The sequence below is a fragment of the Thamnophis elegans genome, chromosome 8 (assembly GCF_009769535.1).
Source record: "Thamnophis elegans isolate rThaEle1 chromosome 8, rThaEle1.pri, whole genome shotgun sequence".
In the NCBI taxonomy this organism is placed as follows: Eukaryota; Metazoa; Chordata; class Lepidosauria; order Squamata; family Colubridae; genus Thamnophis; species Thamnophis elegans.
Window position 1 is genome coordinate 36,361,939 of NC_045548.1, and position 24,336 is coordinate 36,386,274.

At 41.8% G+C, this 24,336-nt stretch overlaps 1 protein-coding gene across 3 annotated transcripts in view; it reads right to left on the bottom strand.

Annotated features, from left to right (window-relative positions):
• Nucleotides 1-24,336, bottom strand: part of PRKDC (protein kinase, DNA-activated, catalytic subunit) — a 125,928-nt gene that overhangs the window by 66,176 nt on the left and 35,416 nt on the right. For all 3 annotated transcript variants that reach the window (XM_032222951.1, XM_032222952.1, XM_032222953.1), the window contains exons 29-46: nucleotides 20,001-20,100; nucleotides 19,289-19,419; nucleotides 18,536-18,790; nucleotides 17,814-18,043; nucleotides 16,655-16,863; nucleotides 13,214-13,346; nucleotides 12,571-12,729; nucleotides 11,416-11,619; nucleotides 10,700-10,885; nucleotides 10,062-10,163; nucleotides 8,796-8,963; nucleotides 7,946-8,073; nucleotides 7,282-7,489; nucleotides 6,994-7,172; nucleotides 5,890-6,058; nucleotides 4,771-4,836; nucleotides 3,776-3,848; nucleotides 2,890-3,038 (exon numbers count right to left, since the gene is read on the bottom strand). In XM_032222951.1, the coding sequence (XP_032078842.1) occupies nucleotides 2,890-3,038; nucleotides 3,776-3,848; nucleotides 4,771-4,836; nucleotides 5,890-6,058; nucleotides 6,994-7,172; nucleotides 7,282-7,489; nucleotides 7,946-8,073; nucleotides 8,796-8,963; nucleotides 10,062-10,163; nucleotides 10,700-10,885; nucleotides 11,416-11,619; nucleotides 12,571-12,729; nucleotides 13,214-13,346; nucleotides 16,655-16,863; nucleotides 17,814-18,043; nucleotides 18,536-18,790; nucleotides 19,289-19,419; nucleotides 20,001-20,100 (2,849 nt within the window). The remainder of the gene's footprint in view (nucleotides 1-2,889; nucleotides 3,039-3,775; nucleotides 3,849-4,770; nucleotides 4,837-5,889; nucleotides 6,059-6,993; nucleotides 7,173-7,281; nucleotides 7,490-7,945; nucleotides 8,074-8,795; nucleotides 8,964-10,061; nucleotides 10,164-10,699; nucleotides 10,886-11,415; nucleotides 11,620-12,570; nucleotides 12,730-13,213; nucleotides 13,347-16,654; nucleotides 16,864-17,813; nucleotides 18,044-18,535; nucleotides 18,791-19,288; nucleotides 19,420-20,000; nucleotides 20,101-24,336) is intronic.

Below are 24,336 nucleotides of genomic sequence, written 5' to 3' on the forward strand. Positions count from 1 at the left end.
TAAGGAACCACAGAAATATTTGTAAATATTTGTAATGATAATGTGACTGACTACTGATGTATTTAAGTCTTCCTCAAAAGGAGATAGTATTTTATGGAGAAACTATGTTACTATTAAAAGGTAAAGGTTCCCCTCGCCCATATGTGCTAGTCGTTCCTGACTCTAGACACTCTAGGGGGCTGTGCTCATCTCTGTTTCAAAGCCAAAGCTGTCCGAAGTCGTCTCCATGGTCATATGGTCGGCATGACTAAACACCGAAGGGGCACAGAACGACCGTTGACTTACCTAAACGGTCCTTTTATGTGCACTGCGAGGGGAATCCAAGCATGGGTTAATTTTGTCCATTAGCCTAGAGACTGAGTTACGTAATTGTTGACCACGCCTTCTCTGATTGGGATAGTTCAGTTTTGTACGAAGGCTCAGCCGATCCAAGAGAAGCAAAGGAATCAGCAGACTAGAAGGTAAGTAGGTAAGTAAACACAATGTGTGCGTGTGAGATTGAGACAATGCCAGTGCCTGGACCAGCCGAAGCTGAGGGCGGGTTTGGATTCCCCTCGCAGCGCACATAAAAGGACCATTCAGGTAAGTCAACAGTCGTTCTCCTGTGCGCTGCTTGGGGAATCCAAGCATGGGAAATGCCAAAGCAATGAGTTTCAAGGGCGGGACACAGGCTGGTCAGGGGCCGTAGATGATGCTACAACCCTCTGTAAGATGCTTGCCCAAACGAAGCCTCCGCTGAGGCACACATGTCCACTTTGTAATGACGGATTAAGGGTGACGGTGATGACCAGGTCGCCGTACTACATATGTCCTCCACAGAGGTTTGCATTGCCCATGCTACCGTGGTGGCCGCACTCCTGGTGGAATGGGGAGTGATGCGCCTGGGTGCCGGTCGAGATTGGGATTCGTATGCGAGGGCAATGCACGCTTTCAACCAGTGCCCAATGGTGTTTGAGGACACCTTCTGTCCCATGGATGCCAGCTGGAAAGACACAAAAAGCGCCTCTCATCTCCTGAATGATGCCGTGCGCTTCACATAGCGACGGAGCACCCTGCAAACATTGAGATGATGCCACTTCCATTCCTGAGGGTGTGACGGATTGGGACAAAAGTCTGGAAGGATGAGTTCCTGCGCCCTGTGGAACAAGGAGTTAATTTTTGGCAGGAATACTGGGTCCAATCGCAAGATGACTCTGTCTTGATGGAATATACAGAGATCCTCTCATACTGAAAGTGCCGCCAGTTCTGAGACTCTTCTAGCGGATGTAATCGCCACTAAAAAGATGGTTTTGAGGGTCAACAATCTAAGACCGATGGTATGAATGGGCTCGAAAGGCTCAGCCGTGAGAGCTCTAAGTGCTAGGGGCAAATCCCATGTAGGGTTAACGGTGGACTACCAGTGGCTTGAGTTTAGATGCGCCCTTCAAGAAGGACTGGACCCTCGGATGACAAGCGAGGGAAAGTCCTTGGGCACCTCCCACCACAGTCGATAATGCCGCAATCTGTCTACGTAGAGTGCTGGGCGTTAGCCCTTTGTCCAAACCCCATTATAGAAAGTCTAAAACCCGTGGAACGGAAGACTTAAGTGGGTCCACGGATACTGTCCGGCACCACCTGCAGAAGGGCTGCCAGGTAGCCTCATAAATTTGTGTCATGGACGGACGGTGAGCAGCTTGGATCGTGGCGATGACCTTGTCAGAGAAGTGCTGACGCATCAGGATTGCCCGCTCACGTGCCATACGGCTAATTGTAGCAGCTGAGGGTCCGGATGGATGAGAACCCCCTGCAAGAGCTGTATCCGATCGTCTGGTATTCTCCACGGTCGGGAAATTGAAAGATGGACCAGGTAGGCATACCAAGGGTGTCTGGGCCACATTGGCGCGACCAGGAGAACTTCCGCCTTTTCCAACAGAATCTTCTGGATGACCAGCGGTATGAATGGGAGAGGTGGGAAGGCGTATAAGAGACCCTCCGGCCGGGGGCCGTGAAGGGTGTCAGTCCCTTCCGCTTCCGAAATGTAATACCTGGTGAAGAACTTTGACAGATGTGCATTGTGCGGTTGAGCAAAGAGGTCCACGTGGAGCCGGCCGAAGCGGTGAGCCAGTTCCTGGAATAGAGTCGGATGGAACTGCCACTCCATCTGGTCTACTGTGGTTCTGCTCAGCCAACCTGTCTGTACATTGGCTGTGCCCAAAATGTGCTCCGCCCAAAGTGATAACAGGTGAGTCTCCGCCCAATGGTGAAGACGTTCCGCTTCCAGCATCAAGGCCCGGGACCTGGTGCCTCCCTGGCGGTTGACGTGCGCCTTGGAGGCTACATTGTCCGTGAGAACCAACAGGTGGTTGGTTGTCACCAGGTCTCGAAAGTCGTGGAGGGCTAGGCAGATCGCTCGAAGCTGATGCTGTTCCGCCATTCCTGGGCTGAGTTAAAAAACCTGAACTATCCCAGTCAGAGGAGGCGTGGTCAACAATTACATAACTCAGTCTCTAGGCTAATGGACAAAGTTAACCCATGGCAGCCACAGGAGAATGCTCCAACCAAAGGTGGTTCCTATTTTCTCTACTTACATTTTTACATGCTTTCAATCTGCTAGGTTGGCAGAAACTGGGGCAAGTAATGGGAGCTCACTCCATTACATGGTGCTAGGGATTCGAACCGCCGAACTGCCGACAGTTCTGATCCACAAGTTCAGCATCTTAGCCACTGAATCATCGTGTCCCTTATGTTGCTATTAGACATCAGTTATTACATCCTCATTAGCACTCCAATAAAGTATGGTTTTTAGTCTTTGGAAAATCTGACGATTTTCCACAAACAACTAAAGGAATTGTTTGGGCTAAAAAACAGTATAGCTAAGCACACACTTAACACGTGTATAAATTAAATCACCTTTTTCCTGACGTGAGAATCAGAACTGGTAGGATCTTCAGAGCTGTATGAAAAACTCTGCATTCCAGTTGAGAAATCAAATTGACTCATTTCTTCACTTAAACTGCTATCTACCATATATGATGCAGATGCTAAATAGTGTGGTTCAGCTAGAAAGAAAATAGTCCCTCTTAAATAAGTAAGAAGCTTCACAATAAAAATGACAAAATCAGTTAATCAAACCTTTTTGTATGTTTCCATTAAATAGTGCTAAATAAATTTTCTTCTTTAATATTTTTCTGAATTTTCTGATTTCATCATTACATTGCATATATACCTTAATTTAAAAAATCTTTAGTGAACATTAACACTGAAAACACCAAGGGACGTGGTCCAGATTGTTATTCCTAGAATTTGCCCTGCTCAGTTGCAGAGTCCACTTATTTTTCACTGTGTTGACCATAGTTATATACCAAAGGTGTCATGGCAGCATGTAATGAGACAGCTGGTTTTAAGGTGGCTTCTTGCAGACCTGATGCCAATTAGGGTTGAGAGCAGAGGTGGGTTGCTGCTGGTTCAGCCCAGTTCAACTGAACCGGTAGGGGCGGTGACGGAGGCTCTGCCCACCTTCCTGGACGCTTCTGTGCATGCGCACGTCCGAACCGGTAGTAAACCGGTTAGCAACCCACCACTGGTTGAGAGGGAGTATCTGGCCTTCAGACCAAGAACTAGAACACAGGTCTCTCCACGCCCAATACAGCACCTTAACCACTCACTATACTGGCTCTGTAGATTGGTTTTATTTCTGTTTTCAAAGTATATTTATATTAGTACACATATATTCATGCTCGACTCAGAATAACTTAAGCCATCATCGATTCATCTTTTTTGTAGACATAGAAAATACCTGAATCCCCACTCATTGTTTGTCTGGCTTCTTTCCTAATGGTTATATAGCGTTTTTTCTTTTCCAGAGGAACCTATAAAAGATAAAAAACTTTCAGGTATGAACCAGTGATTGCCGCTTAATTACAAATTTAATATGTTTACATAATTTCTAAATAAATCAAGAAAAATACAACAATGAATTATGTGGCATCTTAAACACTAATAAATGCATGATTGTACTACCCAGTTTGTTTCTAGGCACCTGCCTTTGAATGGCATGCTGGACAGTCATGCTCCAAAAAGTAGAGAATCTGGTTAGATAAAATTCAGTTTCACTTACCCTCTACATTTGATTTAATTTTTGCCACATTAAAAACGACCCTTTGGTAAGTTTTTTGGGGGGCTAAATAATCATCGTAGGGGCTAAAGCAGTGGATCAATATTGTGGATGAGAACTTTCCTACATATTCATTTTGTTTAAGACCGGGGCCCCAACATCCGCTCCACACCCCAGTATTGGGCTGCAGCTTATTGAGAACCAGACCGTGCAAGCAGTAGGAGAGTGCATACATGAAACTCTGTTTGCATGACAGGCGTGTGCACAAAACTACCCCCCCTTTCCCCTTCCCTGCTGGTCCACAGAACTGGAAAGATTGGGGACTGCTGTGTTAAGACAAGATAGGTTTAAATTCCACCATGCCAAAATTAAGCTTGGAATTCATAATCCATATCAAGCAGCAGCCAGCAGGAAGAACTATGCTAACGTTTGCCAAAGGACACAATCCATTCATAGTACTATAGTTATATAAGAATACTAATTCAAGGAGGTATACTTTGATACTTGTCTTCTGTTTAGACTCCTTAAGCTTACTGTAGAACTTTTATAATTGAAAAAAAATCTCAATAATCTTATCTAGGAACACTAACTTCTTATATTATCTATATCACAATCTAGTATCATGCTAGATAAAAATGATTACAATTTCAGAACATCTAGGGAATAAGATTTCTTACCTCAATCTCTATGGGAAATGAATAGCGATGCTGTAAGTCTAACAAATTTTCAAAAATAAGCAGATTCTGTAGAAAAAAAGCAAATTGTAATCTGATCACCATGAATTACTTTATTACATTTTTTAAAATTTAGTCATAATATATCGTTACTACTCAATATGCAACCTAGCCAGGTAATATACATTTTTTAAAAAGCAATATTAGATACAAAAATAAATATAAAAATACAATATTAGCCAAAGGCAGCTCAAACACCAAAGACAAACACTCAAGAGTAACTCATAAGACCTCTGGATTCAGGAAGCCTCAAAATCCAAGGCTGCTTATACTTTATAGGATTGAGTCTGATTCATTTTCTCCTCGTCCAGTTTCCTCAGAGTCTTTCTACAAAGAATCTTGAGGGCGTTACTTGGACAATCCAGGGCTGATATGTACAACATCAGGACACTGACATATAACGCCATGTAAGAGATGACCTAAACAAGAAGCCTCATTTAGACATTAAACAAGAGTGGATAGAACTGAACCATGACACACACCCCCCACTAAGTAAGAGCTGGGTACAAGGGTCACTAACAAAAATGACTGGGACCAATATTAGAGAAAGAAGAAGAGCCCCTGCAATACCATCTCTCCCATTCCCAAATCTCCCAAACCAGCCAAGAAATATACCATGATCAATGCTTTTAAGACAGCATTTGCTACATTTCGTATTCTTCTACCTATTGATAAGAACACAATTCAACCAATTTTGGAAGATGAAGGTGATTCTTACTATAGAAATATTGAAAAAGTTTATTCATTCAAATTCCATTAATTTCATCTTGGTGCCCATTTATTTGTTTATTCATTCATTCATTCATTCATTCACTCACTCACTCACTCACTCATTCTATTTAGTTTGTTGCCAACTGAACTGCATAACTCTTACAGTAATTTAAAAACTACAAAATCAATGAACTCAAACCACATCAAATATATAAAACCAATACAAATTAATATTAACAAAACCCACAGGCAGGGTTTAAAAATACTCAACATATCCACCATATAGTCTGTTGACCACCTTTCTACACCAAAATTCCATCTTGGAACTAGTATCTGTTTACTACCACGTACTTTGTCTGGTTTTTCAGTGAACAGAAAACCTTGATAGAATTTACTTTCATTGAAGACATGGCTGATAACTGCAATGGCACAATTATATGCAGCACAATGAAACTGCCTCCTCTTTTCCAACAACTGTGTTTCACCCGACATGTTTTCTGTAAAGGCATCATAACAGGACCTTGAAAGGAAGTTAAAAAAAAAAGAAAAAATATCAAGACATTTTTTTAAAATGTGTGTATTCTTCCCAAATCTGCTGTGTATGTGTGCACTAGAACTGCTAATACATGTGAACGACATCAGGGTTATTAGTTGAGATCTAATTTGTTGAACAAATACATTCCAGCAAATACCAAACTGAAGTTGTAGATAGCTTTAGTTAAGATCTGTTTATTTATTTGGTTAATATTCCATTCCAATCATAACCAACCCTCAGTCTAGGGTGTACCCTATTTATATAAATAAGGCTAAAAGATACAAATACCATAAATAATACAAAAAATGTATGTAACACATAAATAATACAATATAAAGGACAAGGCCAGAGGAAAAAAGTAAAAGTGTACATTCAGTAATCTCCAAACTGCAGAGGGCAGCAGTTTGTAAGTCACCCTAGACCAGGAGTGTTAAATGTGAGTCGTCACGGTGGTGTCATGTGACATATTGGGACTTCCCCCCGGTAAACCAGGGTAGGGCGGGGCCATCGACCTGTAGGCTGCGAGTTTGACACCCCTGTCCTACAGCCTTTTGAAAAAGTTAGATTTTGATGGCCTTTTCTGAAATCTTTATCTTCAGGTGTGTCTGAAAAGGATTCAGACCAGTAAAATATTTTTATTGAATTGCTAACCAAAATAAAACTTATGAAAGAAAGCAACATAATTTTTCTTTAAGATTTTCAGGATAAACCTTTAAGATCAAGAAAGAATTGTGAATTTTCTTCTAAACAAATAGGAAAAGTTGATTAAGTGTTTATCATTATTAATAGTGTAATACTGCTCCTCCATGTAGTTACCATGACACTTTTAAGGCAATATTTCAAAATATTTTTTTACTGACTATCATAACCAAATTAATTATTGGCAATATTGTTTTAAAGCATACATGAACAATTCTCACTTTATAAGTGTTTTTGTAAGTTCATTCCCTTCTACATGGGTAGAAGGCTGAAAAGCTTGGTTAATTTCGGAATCTTTAGAATATACATCTTCTTTAGACAGACGGGAGTAGATAACTTCTAGAATCTTGTAATAGCTTATTTTCTTGATTAGCTGGGTTTCAAAAGAAGTTTCATTTGACTGGAAAAATAAATGAAAGGAACAAAATGTCAAAGGAGCTTCATACATGAATATGTGTGTGTGTGTGTTTTTTAAGTAATAAACTTATTTAGTAATAATTCATCTTTACCTTTGTAAACCTGGACTTCAGTGTATCCATAGCTTCTATGATAATCTTACTTAGAAATTGTTTCAATGCATCTAAACTGCAGTGAAGCAACAGAATGAGAAGACATCGATCTACATAAGCTTGTCGGGTTGTATTTGAGCAATGGGTTTCACTCTGGAACATCTGGTGCACAGTATCCAACAACAGCACTTGCTTTTCACAGCTGCCCCTAAACATCACAATAAATTTAAGTTGAATCTTCAGCTACTTTCCTACTTATAAATTATATGTTATCCATAATCTTTCAATGAATTCTTTCTAAAGCAGTGACGTTGTTAAGTCATCATGAAATAAGTACATATTTTTATGACAAATGCACTTTACCTAATACTACAAACCAATCTATTTTTCTATGTACCTGAGACAAACTGCAGCTGAACAGCATAACCCATATTACTGCTATAAAAATCATGTGTATTGTGCCTTCCCTAGTATGAGTTTCGCCAATAGGAAAGCAAGTGAAATACATATAAACACACAGAAATTATACCTATCCATTTCAATGCGTAAACATAGCATAGCAGCTGTCATTGTTCACATTTAAGCCTTTAACATATTACTGAACTCTTGTTTTTTAATCATGCTCTTAATATAATGCAATTAAAGAGTATGTTTTACTAACTACCTTTTGGCAATTCTTTTGAAGTTAATCTCAAATAATTCCTCCATTATATGCTTATGGTCCCTACAAAGAATTTCTGTCATCAGCTCCAACAATGTAGAATTCTGGGATAGTTCTAGTGCATCTAAAAACTAAAATACAAGAGAATAATTATACAGTTAGAGAATATGATAGAGAAGGTTAGTAAGATTGCAAAGTTTTGTGTTCCAAACTTTCTCTGAAACCAATGATGAGGCAGTAACAGCTCTTAAAAGAAATAGAGAATAAAATTTTAGTCCAATAAACATATAATAACCTGCTTGTTTGCATGCAAACACACACACATAAACATATTTATAATTTCATTTACATAATGGTAGTATGCCTAAATATACATGATTAAAAGAGAAACAAATCAGAAAGGACTGCTTCCATACATTAAAATGTATTCTTAGGCTTATATACAGAAATTCATTTTTGTTTCTAGTATGTTTAACATTGATTGATATGGATGGCCATCTCACTAGAACAATTCTGGGTGCCAACAGCCTTTAAAATTAAGATACAAACATGAAATCCCTTTAAAAATTAAGAAATTTAGAATTTTAAGGTTATGTCAACTGATGATTATAATTTCTAAAAGTGTGAAAATACTTAACAATTACACATGAAACTTAGGTAAGTTTTTAAATAGCAAAATCTTATTACAAATAAGATAATTTCTCTTTATAATACTGTAATATTGCATAGTCTGTTTGTTCCTATAGTTTAATCTATAGATTTGTTTGCTTTATATCAATTTGGACTTAGAATTAGTAATATGCTAAAAATAAATAAACTATGCAAAAGGTCATTTGTAGATTTTTTCACTTACTTTTTTTACGCAGTCCACATAGTTATTGTACTTTAAAGTTCTCTTAGGAAACTCATCTGATGTCGAAGGGAAATTATATGCTACAAATTTATCAAGTGCATGCTTAAGGCTACCAAGTCCTTCTCCGACAAGTTTAGTGAAGAATGGCAGAATAATAATTGCTTGACTCTGAAATAAATACAATTTACAATGTTTCATATTAAATCTAAAATTGTATTGCCTTTTGAGAAACTTTGATGCAAAAAAATAGCACACAACAAGATAAGAACGGTAAATTCTGGTAAGATTAAAATTAACCAATTTTCACATTGAACTCTGAAAATGTTTTAAGCTTTCATTTTAACTCTGGTTAATTACAAATTCTGAATAGCATTTGGACCAATGTAAACTTTAAACATTTAAGACTGAGTAGGGAAAACAAGTATAAAAGCAGCAGGCTACACCATAACCTTTGCTCAGATGTAACAGATGATCATTTATGAAGTCTAGTTGGCTTGTATATTTGACCATTATCTGTACAAACAAATCATAACCTAAAATGGCCTTGGCAACTTTAGCTTTAGTTAACTGTACAGTTTGTCATTTCTTCAAAAACTGGTTTTTTAAATTAAGTGCTAAGAAATGTAGATTACAAGAGCTGAAACCACTCATATGGTTAAGAAAGACTCTGGCAGGTATTTTAGTAGAAATCTTTAACCCTGTTAATTCTATTCAACAGTCAGAGGTTTTTCTCATTTTCTTCCCTGCGAAGAACATTCTCTTCATGAGTGAAGGCATATAGATTCCCCAGGATAATGTGCAGGATCCAATCTGGATCAGTCACCAGGACCAGAGGTTTTGTCTTCTGAGCTTTTGGACTCGTGCAGAAGCCCATCTTCCAGGAGGGCCCCAACACGAGTCCCAAATCTTGGAAGACAAACCTCTGGTCCCGGTGACTGACCTAGATAGGATACTGCAACATTCTTTTCAGTTTAACTGCCAGCAACAGATTACATAGGGGTGGGTTTCATTTACTCAAAAAAAGTTCTCAATACAGATATCCACAGTAAACATATGAATATTTATCCTTAAATGGTGATTCCAGCACAACTTCCATGAAGAATCCTCAGACTTACTCAGAGTCCTTGAGAGTCAGGCAGCATTAAATAACAATAATAATAATTCTCATTGCAGTTTAATGTTTCTAGCTAATCTGAATAAAGCTAAATGGGCACTGTAAGCAACACATTCTTTATTTATAATAATAAGCATGCATAATGCACTTGCCTTGAGATTTAGACCCAATTTCTGGTCAACAAGCAGACTTGTGTATGTATTAAAAACATGGGGAAATGCCTCATGATGAGTAAATGACACTGAAGAGTCAATCTTGAAAACATAAAAGAACTTATATTTTAAAATACACTTAACTAGAATAGTAATCTGATAGTATGCCACAGCATTTCATTAAGGAAAGTTTACATTATCTGTTATATTTCTATATACAATATACTTCTATACTTTTGTGTTATGTAGAGCTCTTAAGAACTCTTACGTTAATTACATTAATAAATGCAAAAAACAGCAGCATAATGCCTACTAAAATCAAAGCATGCTTTCAAAGACGTAACATTTTTATACTAATTTAATTTCATATTCGTTCCAATTCTAAATATATGCAAATAACAAAATACTCTCAATTATATAATGAGGTTGGATACCATAAACCAAACTGACAGAAAATTGGATAGAAGATTGGACAGAAGATTGGTTACAATATTGGATAGCTGTAGAAATACCACTGACATTTAAAAATTATTCCAAAATCAATGTTAATATTATAACCCTAGGAAAATTACCCAGAGGAGGCTGGGCGGACACACACACACACACACACACACACACACACACACACACACACTTACCTGCAGAACTTTAGCCAATAGGGTCAAAACAGACATTTTGCTCTCAGGAGAAGCATCTTTGGCCCACCAGTGATCAAGATGTCCCCAATTTTTTAAAATAGCAGCTACTAGTTTTACTCCTTGTTGTCTGCAAGTAGAACGGTCTTTAAAGCTTTGATCCAATATACCATTCAAAACTGTACTAACCTGCAGTGTAGGATATTGAAAAGATACAATATTGAAGCATTTTAATTTAATTCAACTTTTATACTGTGGAACAAAAACACAAAATGTGCAAGATAAGCAATTGGTAAGTATACTTTTAGATGAGTTTCTCAAACACTAGAAAGTATCCTTCTAAGAAATTAAGAATGTAAAATCAGAATGGTCTTTCAAAACATCCATTACTTATAGAATAGTAACAAGAAGATCTAGTGGTAGATCTATTCTAAAAATAGAAATGGTGATCAAAGTAAAAGTAATAAAAGGCTAAAAATACGATCAAAAATAATAACAAATGAAAAACAAATCATTTAACAGAAATAAAATCAAGAAGTAATCAATGATAATATAGATAATATATTATCTATAATATATATTACATTATATTAATAGCTAAAATATAGTTATAGTTTCATTGTGAATTTTTGCAGAAATAAAACCTAAAAATAAATATGCTAGTATATTTTAAAGGAACATTTTAAAAATTTAAACATTTTAAAGGAAAAATCCAGTACCATTTTGGGGCTATCTAAAGCTGATTTCATAAGCTCAAGTACAGCAATTTCCAGATTTTTCAACAACTCCCGATTAATGATTTCTAAGAAGAGACTGTAGAAATATTCTCCATGAGAAAAGTTGATAAGACTTTCTTGGGCTGCTCCAGACAATGGTACAGATAACATCAATGTATTCAACAAGAGGCTCACCAGCTCTGTGCACTAAGGGAAATAAATACAAGAGAGTATTTTTTTGTCATTCAATTTTTCCCGTGTAACTTCTTAGTCAAAAAACACAAACAGAAAATAATGCAGAACACATCAGTATTTTCAAGGAAAACCACAAATCTTTTGTATTTGAACAGAGGCAGAAATCCTTGGTGAGATGAGCAATACTAGCCCACAGCAATTGCTTTGTTCTTGCAAAATTCATCTCTACTGATTCCTAAGCACTAATCTTACAATGTTAGAGATGAAAGCAGAGACCCAGATGGTGCATTTACAAATGTCTCCCATCGATTGTGCTATTTTCTCTTTTTGGGATATTTAGGTTTACAGAATAGAAAGGTTATTCAATGCTTTCAGGAGAACAAAATACTGATGACACCATAGTAGGATGCAACTGCCTAGCAAAGCAACAAGTTTCTTTTGGCAGTAGTTGATATTTCTGGAAGATCTACCAGCAAACTAATCCCTCTCTTTTTTGCTGCTTTTGACATTCTGTTTTTCTTTCCTCAATGAACTAAGTGTGGAAATAGGAAGGGGCCGTTTTTCGTCCTGCCCAGGCTTCAAGAAAGCCTCCGGAGCCTGGGGAAGAGCAAAAATTCCCCGCGCGGGTGGGTCGCACGAACATGCGCAGGTGGGCAGGGTACATTGAATTGCGGGTATGGGTACGCATGCACACGCAATAACACATGCACACACAATTTTGGCATGCCTAGCACATATGTGCAAGGGGAACCTTTACCTTTTAACCCTAACCCATGCCAATTTTTAATTAAAGTTATTTCATTCTCTCTTTATGTGATATAACATTAACTTGGATGGTGGCTTATACAAGGGACAGACATCAGCAACTGGAAGGTTTCTTAAATACATTTGAATTCCAAAGAACAGAGGGAGACAGAGAAGACAGAAAAGAGACAGATGGCACCAACAAGGCCAAGGCCTTACCCGAACACCAAAAGCAAAAGCCAAATGCAGAAGTCCTTCAGCTAATTGTTTACTGCTGATGTTTAACGAAGGAAGGGACCTTCTTTCATCTCCTGGTGCAATACCTTTGTACACTACTAAAAGGAGCTTAGAACCAGTTTCAAAATGAAGATCTGCACCCTTTGGGGAAAGAAAAATGATAACACATTTGAATAAAAACAAATTTATAATTAAGCAATTAAATAAACGTCACCTAAAGTTCTTACAGTCTTTATCATTATTTTAAAAACTAGAGATTCTTATAAGCTGAATAACCGATAAAAAAATAATGGCTTTCCTCCAACACATTAAATTGAGAATTACATCATTTAGATACCCCTAAAAGAGCGATACAAAATGACAGTTACAGACACTTCAACATGAACAAAATTATTCAATAAAACCAACAGTGTGAATTCAGACATCAAAAAAAAGTGTCTAGCAGTGAGCAAAGCTAGAAATGTTTTCCCACACTAATGAAGAAACACAATAGTGTTTCTTACCGTGATGAATGTTTAATGTTCAGTGACTAACAAACATGTCATATTACTGTGATAGACATCTGAACTCCCATTAATTCTTTTTTACTTTGCAAACATGGTGGTATCAATACATATATTTTTACCTTATATTGCAAGATACAGTGCAATACATTAGCCTTGTGAAGCTGTCTGCAGGCAGAAAGAATGGATACGTATCTAATGTGATCTAGCCGGGCTTCTGGATTGTACAAATCAACAGTGCAAAGCTCTTCAACGCTAACGAATAAAAATGAATAAATTATGATTGTATATAATTTATTTATTAATTAAATACATTTATATGCCGCCCAATCCTGAAGGACTCCGGGCGGCTTACAAAAATAAAGAGAAAAAAAAAACACGTAACGTGAAAAGAAATAGTTTAAAAACAGCAACACCCTCATACATTCATTCTAATCGGGGCTGGACCTCAACAGTGAGGTCAACAGCCCCAGGCCTGCCGGAACAGCCAAGTTTTTACAGCTTTCCTGAAGGCCATGAGAGTGGGTATGGTCTGGATCTCCAGGGGTAGCTGGTTCCAGAGAGTCGGCAGAGAGCTCTCCTCTGGGGGCCCGCCAGCCGACACTGTCTGGCTGACGGCATCTGAAGGAGGCCCAATCTGTGGGATCTTACTGGCCGCTGGGAGATATGTGGCAGCAGGGGGTCTCGAAGGTACTCTGGCCCTAAGTCATGTAGGGCTTTAAAGGTGATAACCAACACCTTGAATTGTGTCCGGAGACCAATTGGTAGCCAGTGCAGCTCACGGAGGACAGGTGTAATGTGGGTGTATCTCGGTACACCCAATATCGCTCGCGCAGCCGCATTCTGAACTAACTGCAGTCTCCGAACACTTTTCAAGGGTAGCCCCATGTAGAGCGCGTTGCAATAATCCAGCCTCGAGGTGACAAGGGCGTGAATGACCGTTTGAAGTGCCTCCCGATCCAAATAGGGCCACAATTGGTGCACCAGACGAATTTGGGCAAAGGCCCCCCCTGATCACAGCCGATAGATGATGTTCCAGTTTCAGCTGCAAATCCAGGAGGACTCCCAAATTGCGAGCCCTCTCTGAGGGGCGTAAATTTTCACCCCCCAGGGTTAAGGATGGACTGTCCAAGCAGTCCTTCGGGGGCAGCATCCAAAGCCACTCAGTCTTATTGGGATTGAGCACAGGTTTGTTCACCCCCATCCAGTTCCTAACAGCCTCCAGGCATCGGCACATCACGTCCACCACTACACTGAGCTGGCACGGGGCAGAAAGATACAATTGAGTATCGTCCGCATATTGGTGGTATTTTACCCCGTGCTGTCGCATGATCTCACCACATTTGACGGTCCTAGGGGTCGACCTTTGCCCCCCAACCAACACCAACTGCGACCTGTCAGAGAGGTAAGAGAAGAACCACCGTAAATGGTGCCTCTCACTCCCACCTCCCCTAGGCGTTGCAGAAGGATACCATGGTCGATGGTATCGAAGGCTGCTGAGAGGTCAAGAAGCACCAGGATAGAGGAATATCCTCTATCCCTGGCCCGCCAGACATCATCGGTCAGGGTGACCAAAGTGGTTTCCATGCTGTACCCAGGCCTGAAACCGGACTGAAAGGAATCTAGATAATCCGTTTCATTTAAGGTCCGTCGGAGTTGAAGCGCCACCACCTTCTCAACAACCTTCCCTAAAAAAGGAAGGTTGGAGACAGGACGATAGTTTTTCAAAATAGCTGGGTCGAGAGAAGGCTTCTTGAGGAGGGGTCTTACCACTGCTTCCTTTAATGGTTGCGGGAAAGACCCTTCCTGCAAAGATGCGTTAGTAATCGTCTGGAGCCAGCCTCGTGTCATCTCTCTGCTGGTCGAAACCAGCCAGGAGGGGCACGGGTCCAGTAAACAGGTGGAGGCACTCATCGCTCCCATGGCCTTGTCCACTTCCTCAGAGGTGACAGATTCAAACTCATCCCAAGAAATCTGATTAAGACTAGCCCTCAGCATCTCGGCTGGTACTGCCCAAGTGGAGTCCAGGTCTGTCCAAATCTGAGTGATTTTATCCGACAGAAACTGAACGAACTCCTCAGCTCTTCCCTGCAGGGGTTCCCCCGCCTCCTCACCTTTCAGGAGGGAGCGGGTCACCCTAAACAGGGCGGCTGGGCGAGATTCCGCGGACGCAATAAGAGCAGAAAAATGCGTACATTTTGCCACCCGTATCGCCACTAGATAAGTCCTAATAAAGGCTCTTAATAGTGATCAATCAGATTCAGAGTTACTAGCCCTCCAACGTCGCTCTAGGCGTCTCTTTTGGTGCTTCATCTCCCAGAGTTCCTTGGTAAACCAAGATGCCCTCCTGGATCCACTGCCGCGGAGAGGCCTCAAAGGCGCAATCCGATCTAATGCTCCAGCCGCTGCAATGTTCCAGGCAGCGACCAAAGACTCGGCCGGATTGCGGACAAGGGAGTCAGGTATCTCTCCAAGCTCCCTCTGAAATCCCTCCGGGTCCATCAGGCGCCTGGGGCGGAACCACTTAATCGGCTCCACCTTCCTGCAATGGGGGAGTAGCGTCCTGAAGTCTAGCCTCAGCAAGGAGTGATCATGGGCAAGGTCTCTATTCCCCTTAACTCGAGATCACGTCTCCACTGCTCCGAGAGAAATACAAGGTCAAGCGTGTGTCCCGTTCTGTGAGTCGGACCCTGAACTACCTGGGTCAAGTCCATGGTTGTCATGGAAGCCATGAACTCCTGTGCCCCATCTGAGTGTTCACCAAGAGATGGCAGATTAAAGTCCCCCAGTACTATTAGTCTGGGAAACTCCACCACCAACCCGGCTACTGCCTCTAGCAGCACAGGCAGGGCTGTCGTGATGCAGCTGGGAGGCAGGTACATCAACAGCAAGCTCAACTGAACCCCTAGGTCCAACTTCAAGAGGAGAGACTCACACCCCACAATCTCTGAGGCAGGGATCCTGTGAGGAACTAACAACCTTTGGATGATAACTGCTACTCCCCCACCCCTTTTTCTGGTGTCGTGGTTGGTGGAGCACCTGAAACCCAGCTGGACACATTTCTGAGAGGGGGACTCCTCCCTCTTGGCCCAGCCAGGTTTCGGTTATACATGCCAGGTCTGCCTCCTCGTCCAATATTAAATCCCGGACGAGGGGGGCTTTGTTCACAACCGACCTGGCATTTAGCAACAAGAACCTGAGACCAGGGCCCTGTACTCCTCTGCCACCAGGTCCTTGAGTTGAGCCTGAGGGGCCGGAACAAGCAATCGCTGTAATGTAGCGAGTCCTTCTTCCCTGGTAATGGCTAGCCCTACTGCCCCCGTCATATCTGCCCCTCCCAGTCGTAACCGAAATGCTCCGACATCCCCCCACCCCCGTAGATCCCCCTCCCCTATGGCCCCCATTCTTCCCAGCAGGCCACGTATTCCATTCAAACCAGGGCGGGAGGCGAGTCTGGGCCCCCATCCACTTCTGCTTCTGCACTCACACACTAAATGTCACCCTAAAAGTTATTTGCATTTTTAAACAGTGGCATTAGAATACTGATTCAAGAAGTGTCTTACCTTTGCATGGTTATTATTTCTTTGATACGATTCTCTAAAGATTCATTATAGGGAGAGTTCATTAAAGCTTTTACTAGCCTCACACAAATATTTGGGAGATTTTCCATAACTTGTACATCAACTATATTAAAGCCTACGCTTTTTGGGTCACAAATGGTTTTCACAACAAGTTTTATTAGATTCTCATTAAGCAGCTCTTTCTCAAGCATCTAGAAATGATAAGATGAAAAGGAGGTAGACAAGTACTTTTAAGTTGAAAAGTTTATCATTTGCATTTATTTTAAGGTTTACCCTTAAATACACCATCTCTGTGTGCATCCTCTTGAAATAATAATTTTATTCAATCTACATTTCATTTTTATATTGTGTTTCCCCAAAAATAAGACAGGGTCTTATTTTCTTTTGATCCCCAAAATAAGCACTTGGCCTTATTTTGGGGGAGGTCTTATTTTTGAGGTGCAGAAAGCAGCGAGCGTGGTCACCTCATGGCTGCTTTTGTGTTGCAATATTTTCGGTGTGATATAAAGACATTTTTAAAATTACACAATTCTTTCATTATTTTAACTCCATCTAAACTATATCACAAATGTATCTTAAACCTATCTTATATGCGAACTGTGCCATTCCTAAATCAGGAAGTCTTACTCACTCATATGTTGGCTATCTTTCATCTAGATTACTGCAATATGCTCTATAAGAGGCTTTAAGGTATATCTGGTTTAAGATATGGCATTATAGATAGTTATGGGTACATCTCAATATCATACAGGTAGTTATGATACACTTTGAGACACCATGCAACAGCACTACTTTGCAAAAGTACACTGATTGCACATGGACTTCCAGGTACAATTTAAGACGCTGGACCTTTTTGCACAGGATCTAGACCTGTGCAAGATTGTCTATATCCAATTACTGCTACTGGTCTCATAAGATCTGATAGAGTTGCTATGTTCCAATTCCATTACTTAAGTATCATCTAGTAGAACCCAGGAAACATGCTTTCTCTATCATCATGTCCAACCTGTAGAATAACAGTACCAGTAGATCTGCATGTCTTGGCCCTCCCTGCCTTTTATAAGGCATTTAAGACTTATTTAGTCCTTTTAAGTGTGGTAGCTCATAGCAAACTTACTTGAACCAGTGAAGCCAAACCTACCTTCCATAAATGTTGCTGGTGAGTCTCCAAAATCATGCTGCCAAAAACCATAATCCGAACTATAATTGTACATTTGCTGTAATTGTATTCTTCTATTTCTTGTGGGCTCAACAACGTATCATCTTTGGATGCACTGCTAAAACATTGCTCTGCACCAGATATATTGTACAAGGCAATTTTACCAAGGAAGAACTCCAATGATTTTAAAAATGAAGACCCTGTGTTTGTAGCTTTAAACAAATATATAAAAAAAGTTAAAAATACAGCCATCACAATTTTTATTCCAGAATTCACAAGAACGTCCAAAAATAATTTATATCAACATAGTGTATATTATTTTTTAAAAGTAGGCCTTTGTGATGGCCAGCACTAAATAATGACCTTATTGGGAAGAAAATATACATTTGGAAAGTTCTTTGATGATAAGACTGAAATACTTTTTGCCAAAGTAAGGCATACAAAGAAGAGTGAGATCTTCTATAATGCAAATCCACCCCAGTGCACTTGCCAATCGGTCGAGTGGAACAGTGTTCCTAAATGAAGGGGGGAACTCTAGGACTTTCTGTCTATTGGTCAAAAGATTATAAAAAATATATCAAAAATAATTTATTTGCAATTAAAGATGAAGTTGAGTATGAACCATTTTCATACCTGTAATGTAATTTTTTCTAATGGACTTGGGATGACAATCATAGTGCAAACTGATTATGTCAGCTACCTACCTAAGATCTCATTTGGTTTTATCATTCCCTGTTCAATAAAGGTATTGTAACAGTCTAAGGCAGCTAGAAGCATATCCATCCATTGTTCAACAGCTCGCAAACTAAAACTCCCTTGCAACTCATAGAGGGTTGGATGAGATAAGATTCCAGAGACATTTTCACCCTCACATCCTCCTCCTTCAAATTTCTTTATGAGAAAATAGATTCCTTCTTTCTGGAGAACATCACCCAACCATGAAGATGGAGATGGGTTTCCTGTCAGAGAAGCAAACAGATTAAAGACTCTAGATAAATTTGTTGCAATTCAATTCCAAGGTTATATTTTTTTAAAAACTGAAAAAAATATTTTTATTATAAAACTAGGGTGGGGGACATGACTATAGAAACTATTTCCAAAATGAACAGAGCTAATTATTCAAAGGATTTTATTTTTGCGGGATGATAATACAATTTTTAATTAATTATAGAAAATGGTAGTAACATTTTTATAGTACTTTGATTTGGCAAAAGCCAATTTATTGAACTACATGTCCTACCAATGTAAATAGAATATACGTCATCTAATGTTCTACATATCCAACATTACAATTGGCCCACATACTTTCAAAATGTATTTATGTGAGGAAAATAAAATAAATTACTAGGCTTCCAAAAGAGGCATTTTTTGAAAGGAATTCCCAATCTGAGACACAGTGCAAAAGTCAGTTTATCATGCTAGCAACAGACTATTTACACATGTTGTAATATACATACCTGGCAATAATGGAACAAATTCAAATAATAGTTCCATGACTTTGTGCCGGCATTCAGTTTGGGGTTGTCCACACTGTTTCAAAAGCCACATGACAACATCCTCTAAACAAATATATCTAGATGGAAATCCCCTACAGGAATGAATTAAAATGTAATTCTGAAATTATCAAGTAGTTTTTAAATCCTTCTGCATTTAAATATAAAAGTAAGATTTCAAATGCTCTACCAATAAGAGAATCAACAGATTCTATGCATTAGAACTTTATACTGTAGTCAGATTTTTGCCATGCCTTGCATTTTAATCTCCAACACTAAATATTATAGTTGATATTAAAATATTAATTTCTCCTCCTGACTGCAAAATAAATAAATTAGTAACTTTATTTACCTATACCACATCAGATCAAACATAGTTTCATCTTTTATATTTGTGACAGAATTGCACTCTGCTGCATGCAGCAAATATTGGATGTATTTAAACTAGATACATTCAGTCTGGATGCAAAAGTCTGGATGCAGAGGTCTAGCCAGGTCAATTAAACTGGATGCCAACCTTAGCTGCAAGTAAATTTAGGGAACAAATTCAGAGTCTGAAGGTTGCTAAAATATATTCAGATTATAATAGTGTTTTCTTAGAAGAAAAATCACTGAAACTATTAAATAAGTGGTATGTAATGATGTTTTCTGGGAATTGATAAAGACTAATACTAACCGAGGTAATCTCCGAGTGTTTTTTTTGTTCAAAGTAGATGCTTTATGCTTAATGATACGCTTGAGGTGTTCAATAGCATCACAGCATTGTTGAATTGTACCTATTTTCAAATTCAGAAAAAGTAATATTGTGATTGCTTCTAAGTAAAGTTTTGAACAGATATGATCCTTAATTGGTTTTGCAATGATAAAATGCACATTATTTAAATTACTTTCTAGCTTTGCTGATACTGTATAAGGGCTATTAATATATATTTTTTCCTGCCAAGTAGGGAATGTCAGTTGGTCCTACCTGAACTGCATGTCTCAAGGGTGGGCGTGGGAGCAGTCACTGTGTGGGTATTGTTACGGCCCAATTGCCTGGAGACTGAGGAAATCTGAGGTCACACCCCGTTCCTCCTGGTGACTCCCCAGATTAACCGATGATTCGGAGCTTCTCTTCTTAAAACGTGAATGGTCTGTGAATGCCACTCAGGCCTGGCGCTGGCGCCTGACGGGCGGAAAGTGACTGCTCCCACGTCCACCCTTGAGATATGCAGTTCAGGTAGGACCAACTGACAGTCTCCAAGGTGGGGCGTGGGAGGAGTCACTGTGTGGGACATACCCAAGCTAGATGTCCATGGGAGGGTTTATTGGGCCTGAGTTTCCCGAGTGTCCAGGACACCCTGAAGAACCCGCCTCCCGAAGGATGCCTCAGCTGAGGCATAGGTATCTAGCCAGTAATGTTTGATAAAAGGTGAAGGAGAGGACCAGGCTGCAGCTCTGTAGATGTCCTCGATGGGGGCCTGGGTGGCCCAGGCCACTGAGGTGGCTGCACTCCTGGTGGAGTGTGCAGTAATGCCCTGTGGCACGGGCAGCCCTTGGACCTCATAGGCCTTGGAGATGGCCAGCCTCATCCACCTGCTGATGGTGGTAGGCGATTTCAATTTTAATAGATTTGTATGCCGCCCAATCCCGAAGGACTCCGGGCGGTTTATATAAAAACAGTTAAAAATATTAAAAAAGAATAAAATACAAGACAAAAACAAATTAAAAACAAAACACAACATGCACTCGATTTTAATGGGGCTGAAGTTCAGTCAAGATCAACAGCCCCAGGCCTGCCGGAACAGCCAGGTCTTAACAGACTTGCGGAAGGGACAGCCTGCCAAAACAGCCAGGTCTTAACAGACTTGCGGAAGGCCAAGAGAGTGGAGAGGGTCCGGATCTCAGGGGGTAGATCGTTCCAAAGGGCCGGGGCAGCTACAGAGAAGGCCCTCCCCCGAGGAGCTGGCAGACACTGCGTAGTCGACGGTACTTGGAGAAGGCCTGCCCTGTGCGATCTTATTGGGCGCTGGGAAGTATGTTGTAGGAGGCAGTCACGGATATATCCAGGTCCTAGGCCATGTAGGGCTTTAAAGGTAATAACCAGCACCTTGAAACGTGTCCGGAGACCAATGGGAAGCCAGTGCAGCTCACGGAGGATAGGTGTGACATGGGTGTACCTAGGTACACCCAGTATCGCTCGCGCGGCTGCATTCTGCACCAATTGTACTCTCTGAACACTCTTCAGGGGCAGCCCCATGTAGAGCGTGTTACAGTAGTTGAGCCTTGAGGTGACGAGGGCATGAGTGATCATTAGGAGTGCCTCCCGGTCCAGGTAGGGCCGCAACTGGTGCACCAGGCGAACCTGGGCAAAAGCTCCCCTGGTCACAGCTGACAAATGATGTTCTAGTGTCAGCTGTGGATCCAGGAGAACACCCAAGTTGCGGGCCCTCTCTGAGGGGTATAAGATTTCACCCCCCAGGTTTAAAGATGGAATATCAGGACTATTTTTGGGGGGCAGCATCCAAAGCCACTCAGTCTTGTCAGGGTTGAGCGCAAGCTTGTTCATTCCCATCCAGACCCTGACAGCTTCCAGGAACTGGCACATTACTTCCATCGTTTCACTGAGTTGGCACGGGGCAGACAGATACAGCTGGGTATCATCCGCATACTGGTGGTATTTAATCCCATACCTACGAATGATCTCACCCAGCGGCTTCATGTAGATGTTAAATAGGAGGGGGGGACAGGACACCCCGTATTCAAGGCGCCTAGGGGTCGACCTCTGTCCTCCAACCAACACCGACTGCGACCTGCCAGAGAGGTAAGAGGAGAACCACCGTAAAACGGCGCCTCCCACTCCCACCTCTTCCAGCCCCCGCAGAATGATACCATGGTCGATGGTATCGAAGGCTGCTGAGAGGTCAAGATGCACCAGGATAGAAGAATGCCCTCTATCCCTGGCTTGCCAGAGATCATCGGTCAGTGCGACCAAAGCGGTTTCAGTGCAGTAACCAGGCCTGAAACCAGACTGAAAGGGATCTAGATAATCCGCTTCATCCAAGGTCCGCTGGAGTTGGGAGGCCACCACCTTCTCAACAACCTTCCCTAGAAATGGGAGGTTGGAGACTGGACGGTAGTTTTAAGGACAGCTGGATCCAGAGCAGGCTTCTTGAGGAGGGGTCTCACCACCGCTTCCTCCAAAGGTTGCGGGAAAGACCCCTCCCGAAGCGAGGCGTTTACAATCCTCTGGATCCAGCCTCGTGTCACCTCCCTGCTGGTCGAAACCAACCAGGAGGGACAAGGGTCCAGTAGACAGATGGCGGCACTCATCGCTTCCATGGCCTTGTCCACTTCCTCAGGAGTGGCAAGCTGGAACTCACTCCACAAAGTTTGATCAAGACTCTCCCTCGGCATCTCTGCTGGCACTGTCCAAGTGGAGTCCAGGTCCATCCGAATCTGAGTGACTTTGTCCGACAGAAACTGAACAAATTCCTCAGCTCTTCCCTGTAAGGGTTCACTCGCATCCCTCCCTTTCAGGAGGAAGCGATTTATCCTAAACAGGGCGGCTGGGCGCGATTCTGTGGACGCAATAAGAGCGGAAAAATGAGCACATTTTGCTGCTCATATCACCACTAAATAAGACCTAATAAAGGTTCTTAGTAGTGTTCGGTTGGATTCAGAGTTACTAGCCCTCCAGCGTCGCTCTAGGCGTCTCTTTTGGCGCTTCATATCCTGGAGTTCCTCGGTAAACCAAGGGGCCCTCCTGGATCCACTGCCGCGGAGAGGCCGCAAAGGCGCAATCTGATCTAATGCACTAGCCACTGCAGTATTCCAGGCAGCGACCAAGGACTCAGTCGAATTGTGGGCAAGGGAGTCAGGTATCTCCCCAAGCTCCATCTGAAATCCCAATGGGTCCATCAGGCGCCTGGGGCGGAACCATTTAATCGGCTCCACCTCCCTGCAGTGGGGGAGCAGCTTCCAAAAATCAAGCCTCAACAGGAAGTGATCTGTCCATGACAAGGGTGAGATCTCAATCCCCCTTAATTCCAGATCACGTCTCCACTGCTCCGAGAGAAACACAAGGTTGAGCGTGTGTCCCACCACATGAGTCGGACCCTGAATTACTTGGGTCAAGTCCATGGTTGCGATGGAAGCCATGAACTCCTGCGCCCCATCAGAGCGTTCGCCAAGAGATGGCAGGTTGAAATCCCCCAGTACTATAAGTCTGGGGAACTCAACCGCCAGTCTGGCTACTGACTCTAGGAGCACAGGCAGGGCGGTTGCGACGCAGCTGGGCCCACTTGACCCCCTAGGTCCAACCTCACAAGGAGGGACTCACACCCGACACTCTCTGGAGCAGGGATCCTGCGAGACCTTGGCGCTTTTGGCAGATGTGTGGTAGGAGACAAAGAGTGCCTCCGACCGTCTGAAGGGGGCTGTGCGCTTAAGGTAAATGCGCAGGGCCCTTCTTACATCTAGGCGATGCCAGGACTGCTCCCTCTCAGAGGAAGGGTGAGGGCAGAAGTCTGGGAGAATGATCTCTTGTCCCCTGTGGAAGGGGAAGTTGATCTTGGGCATGAAGGCCGGGTCAAGTCTGAGGACGACTCTGTTATTGTGGAAAGTACAGAGGTCGGCCCTAGAAGAAAGAGCATTAAGCTCAGAAACCCTCCAGGCTGAGGTGATGGTCACAAGGAAGACAACCTTGAGGGTGAGAAGTTGAAGGGTAACTTCCCTAAGGGGTTCGAAGGGTGGCTCCAGGAGTGCCTGGAGAACCGTGGGAAGATCCCAGGTGGGAAACCGATGGACCACTGGAGGCCAGAGATTGGCCGCTGCCCTAAGGAATCTCTTGATGACTGGAACCTAGGAGAGGGACTGTGAACCCTCCCCTTGGAGGATGGTGACTAGAGCCGATACCTGTGTGCGTAGGGTGTTGTGAGCCAAACCTTTATCCAAGGCATCCTGGAGGAAGTCCAGGACTTGAGGGATGGAGGTTGATGACGGATCTACCTGTCTGGGTTGGCATCAGACGG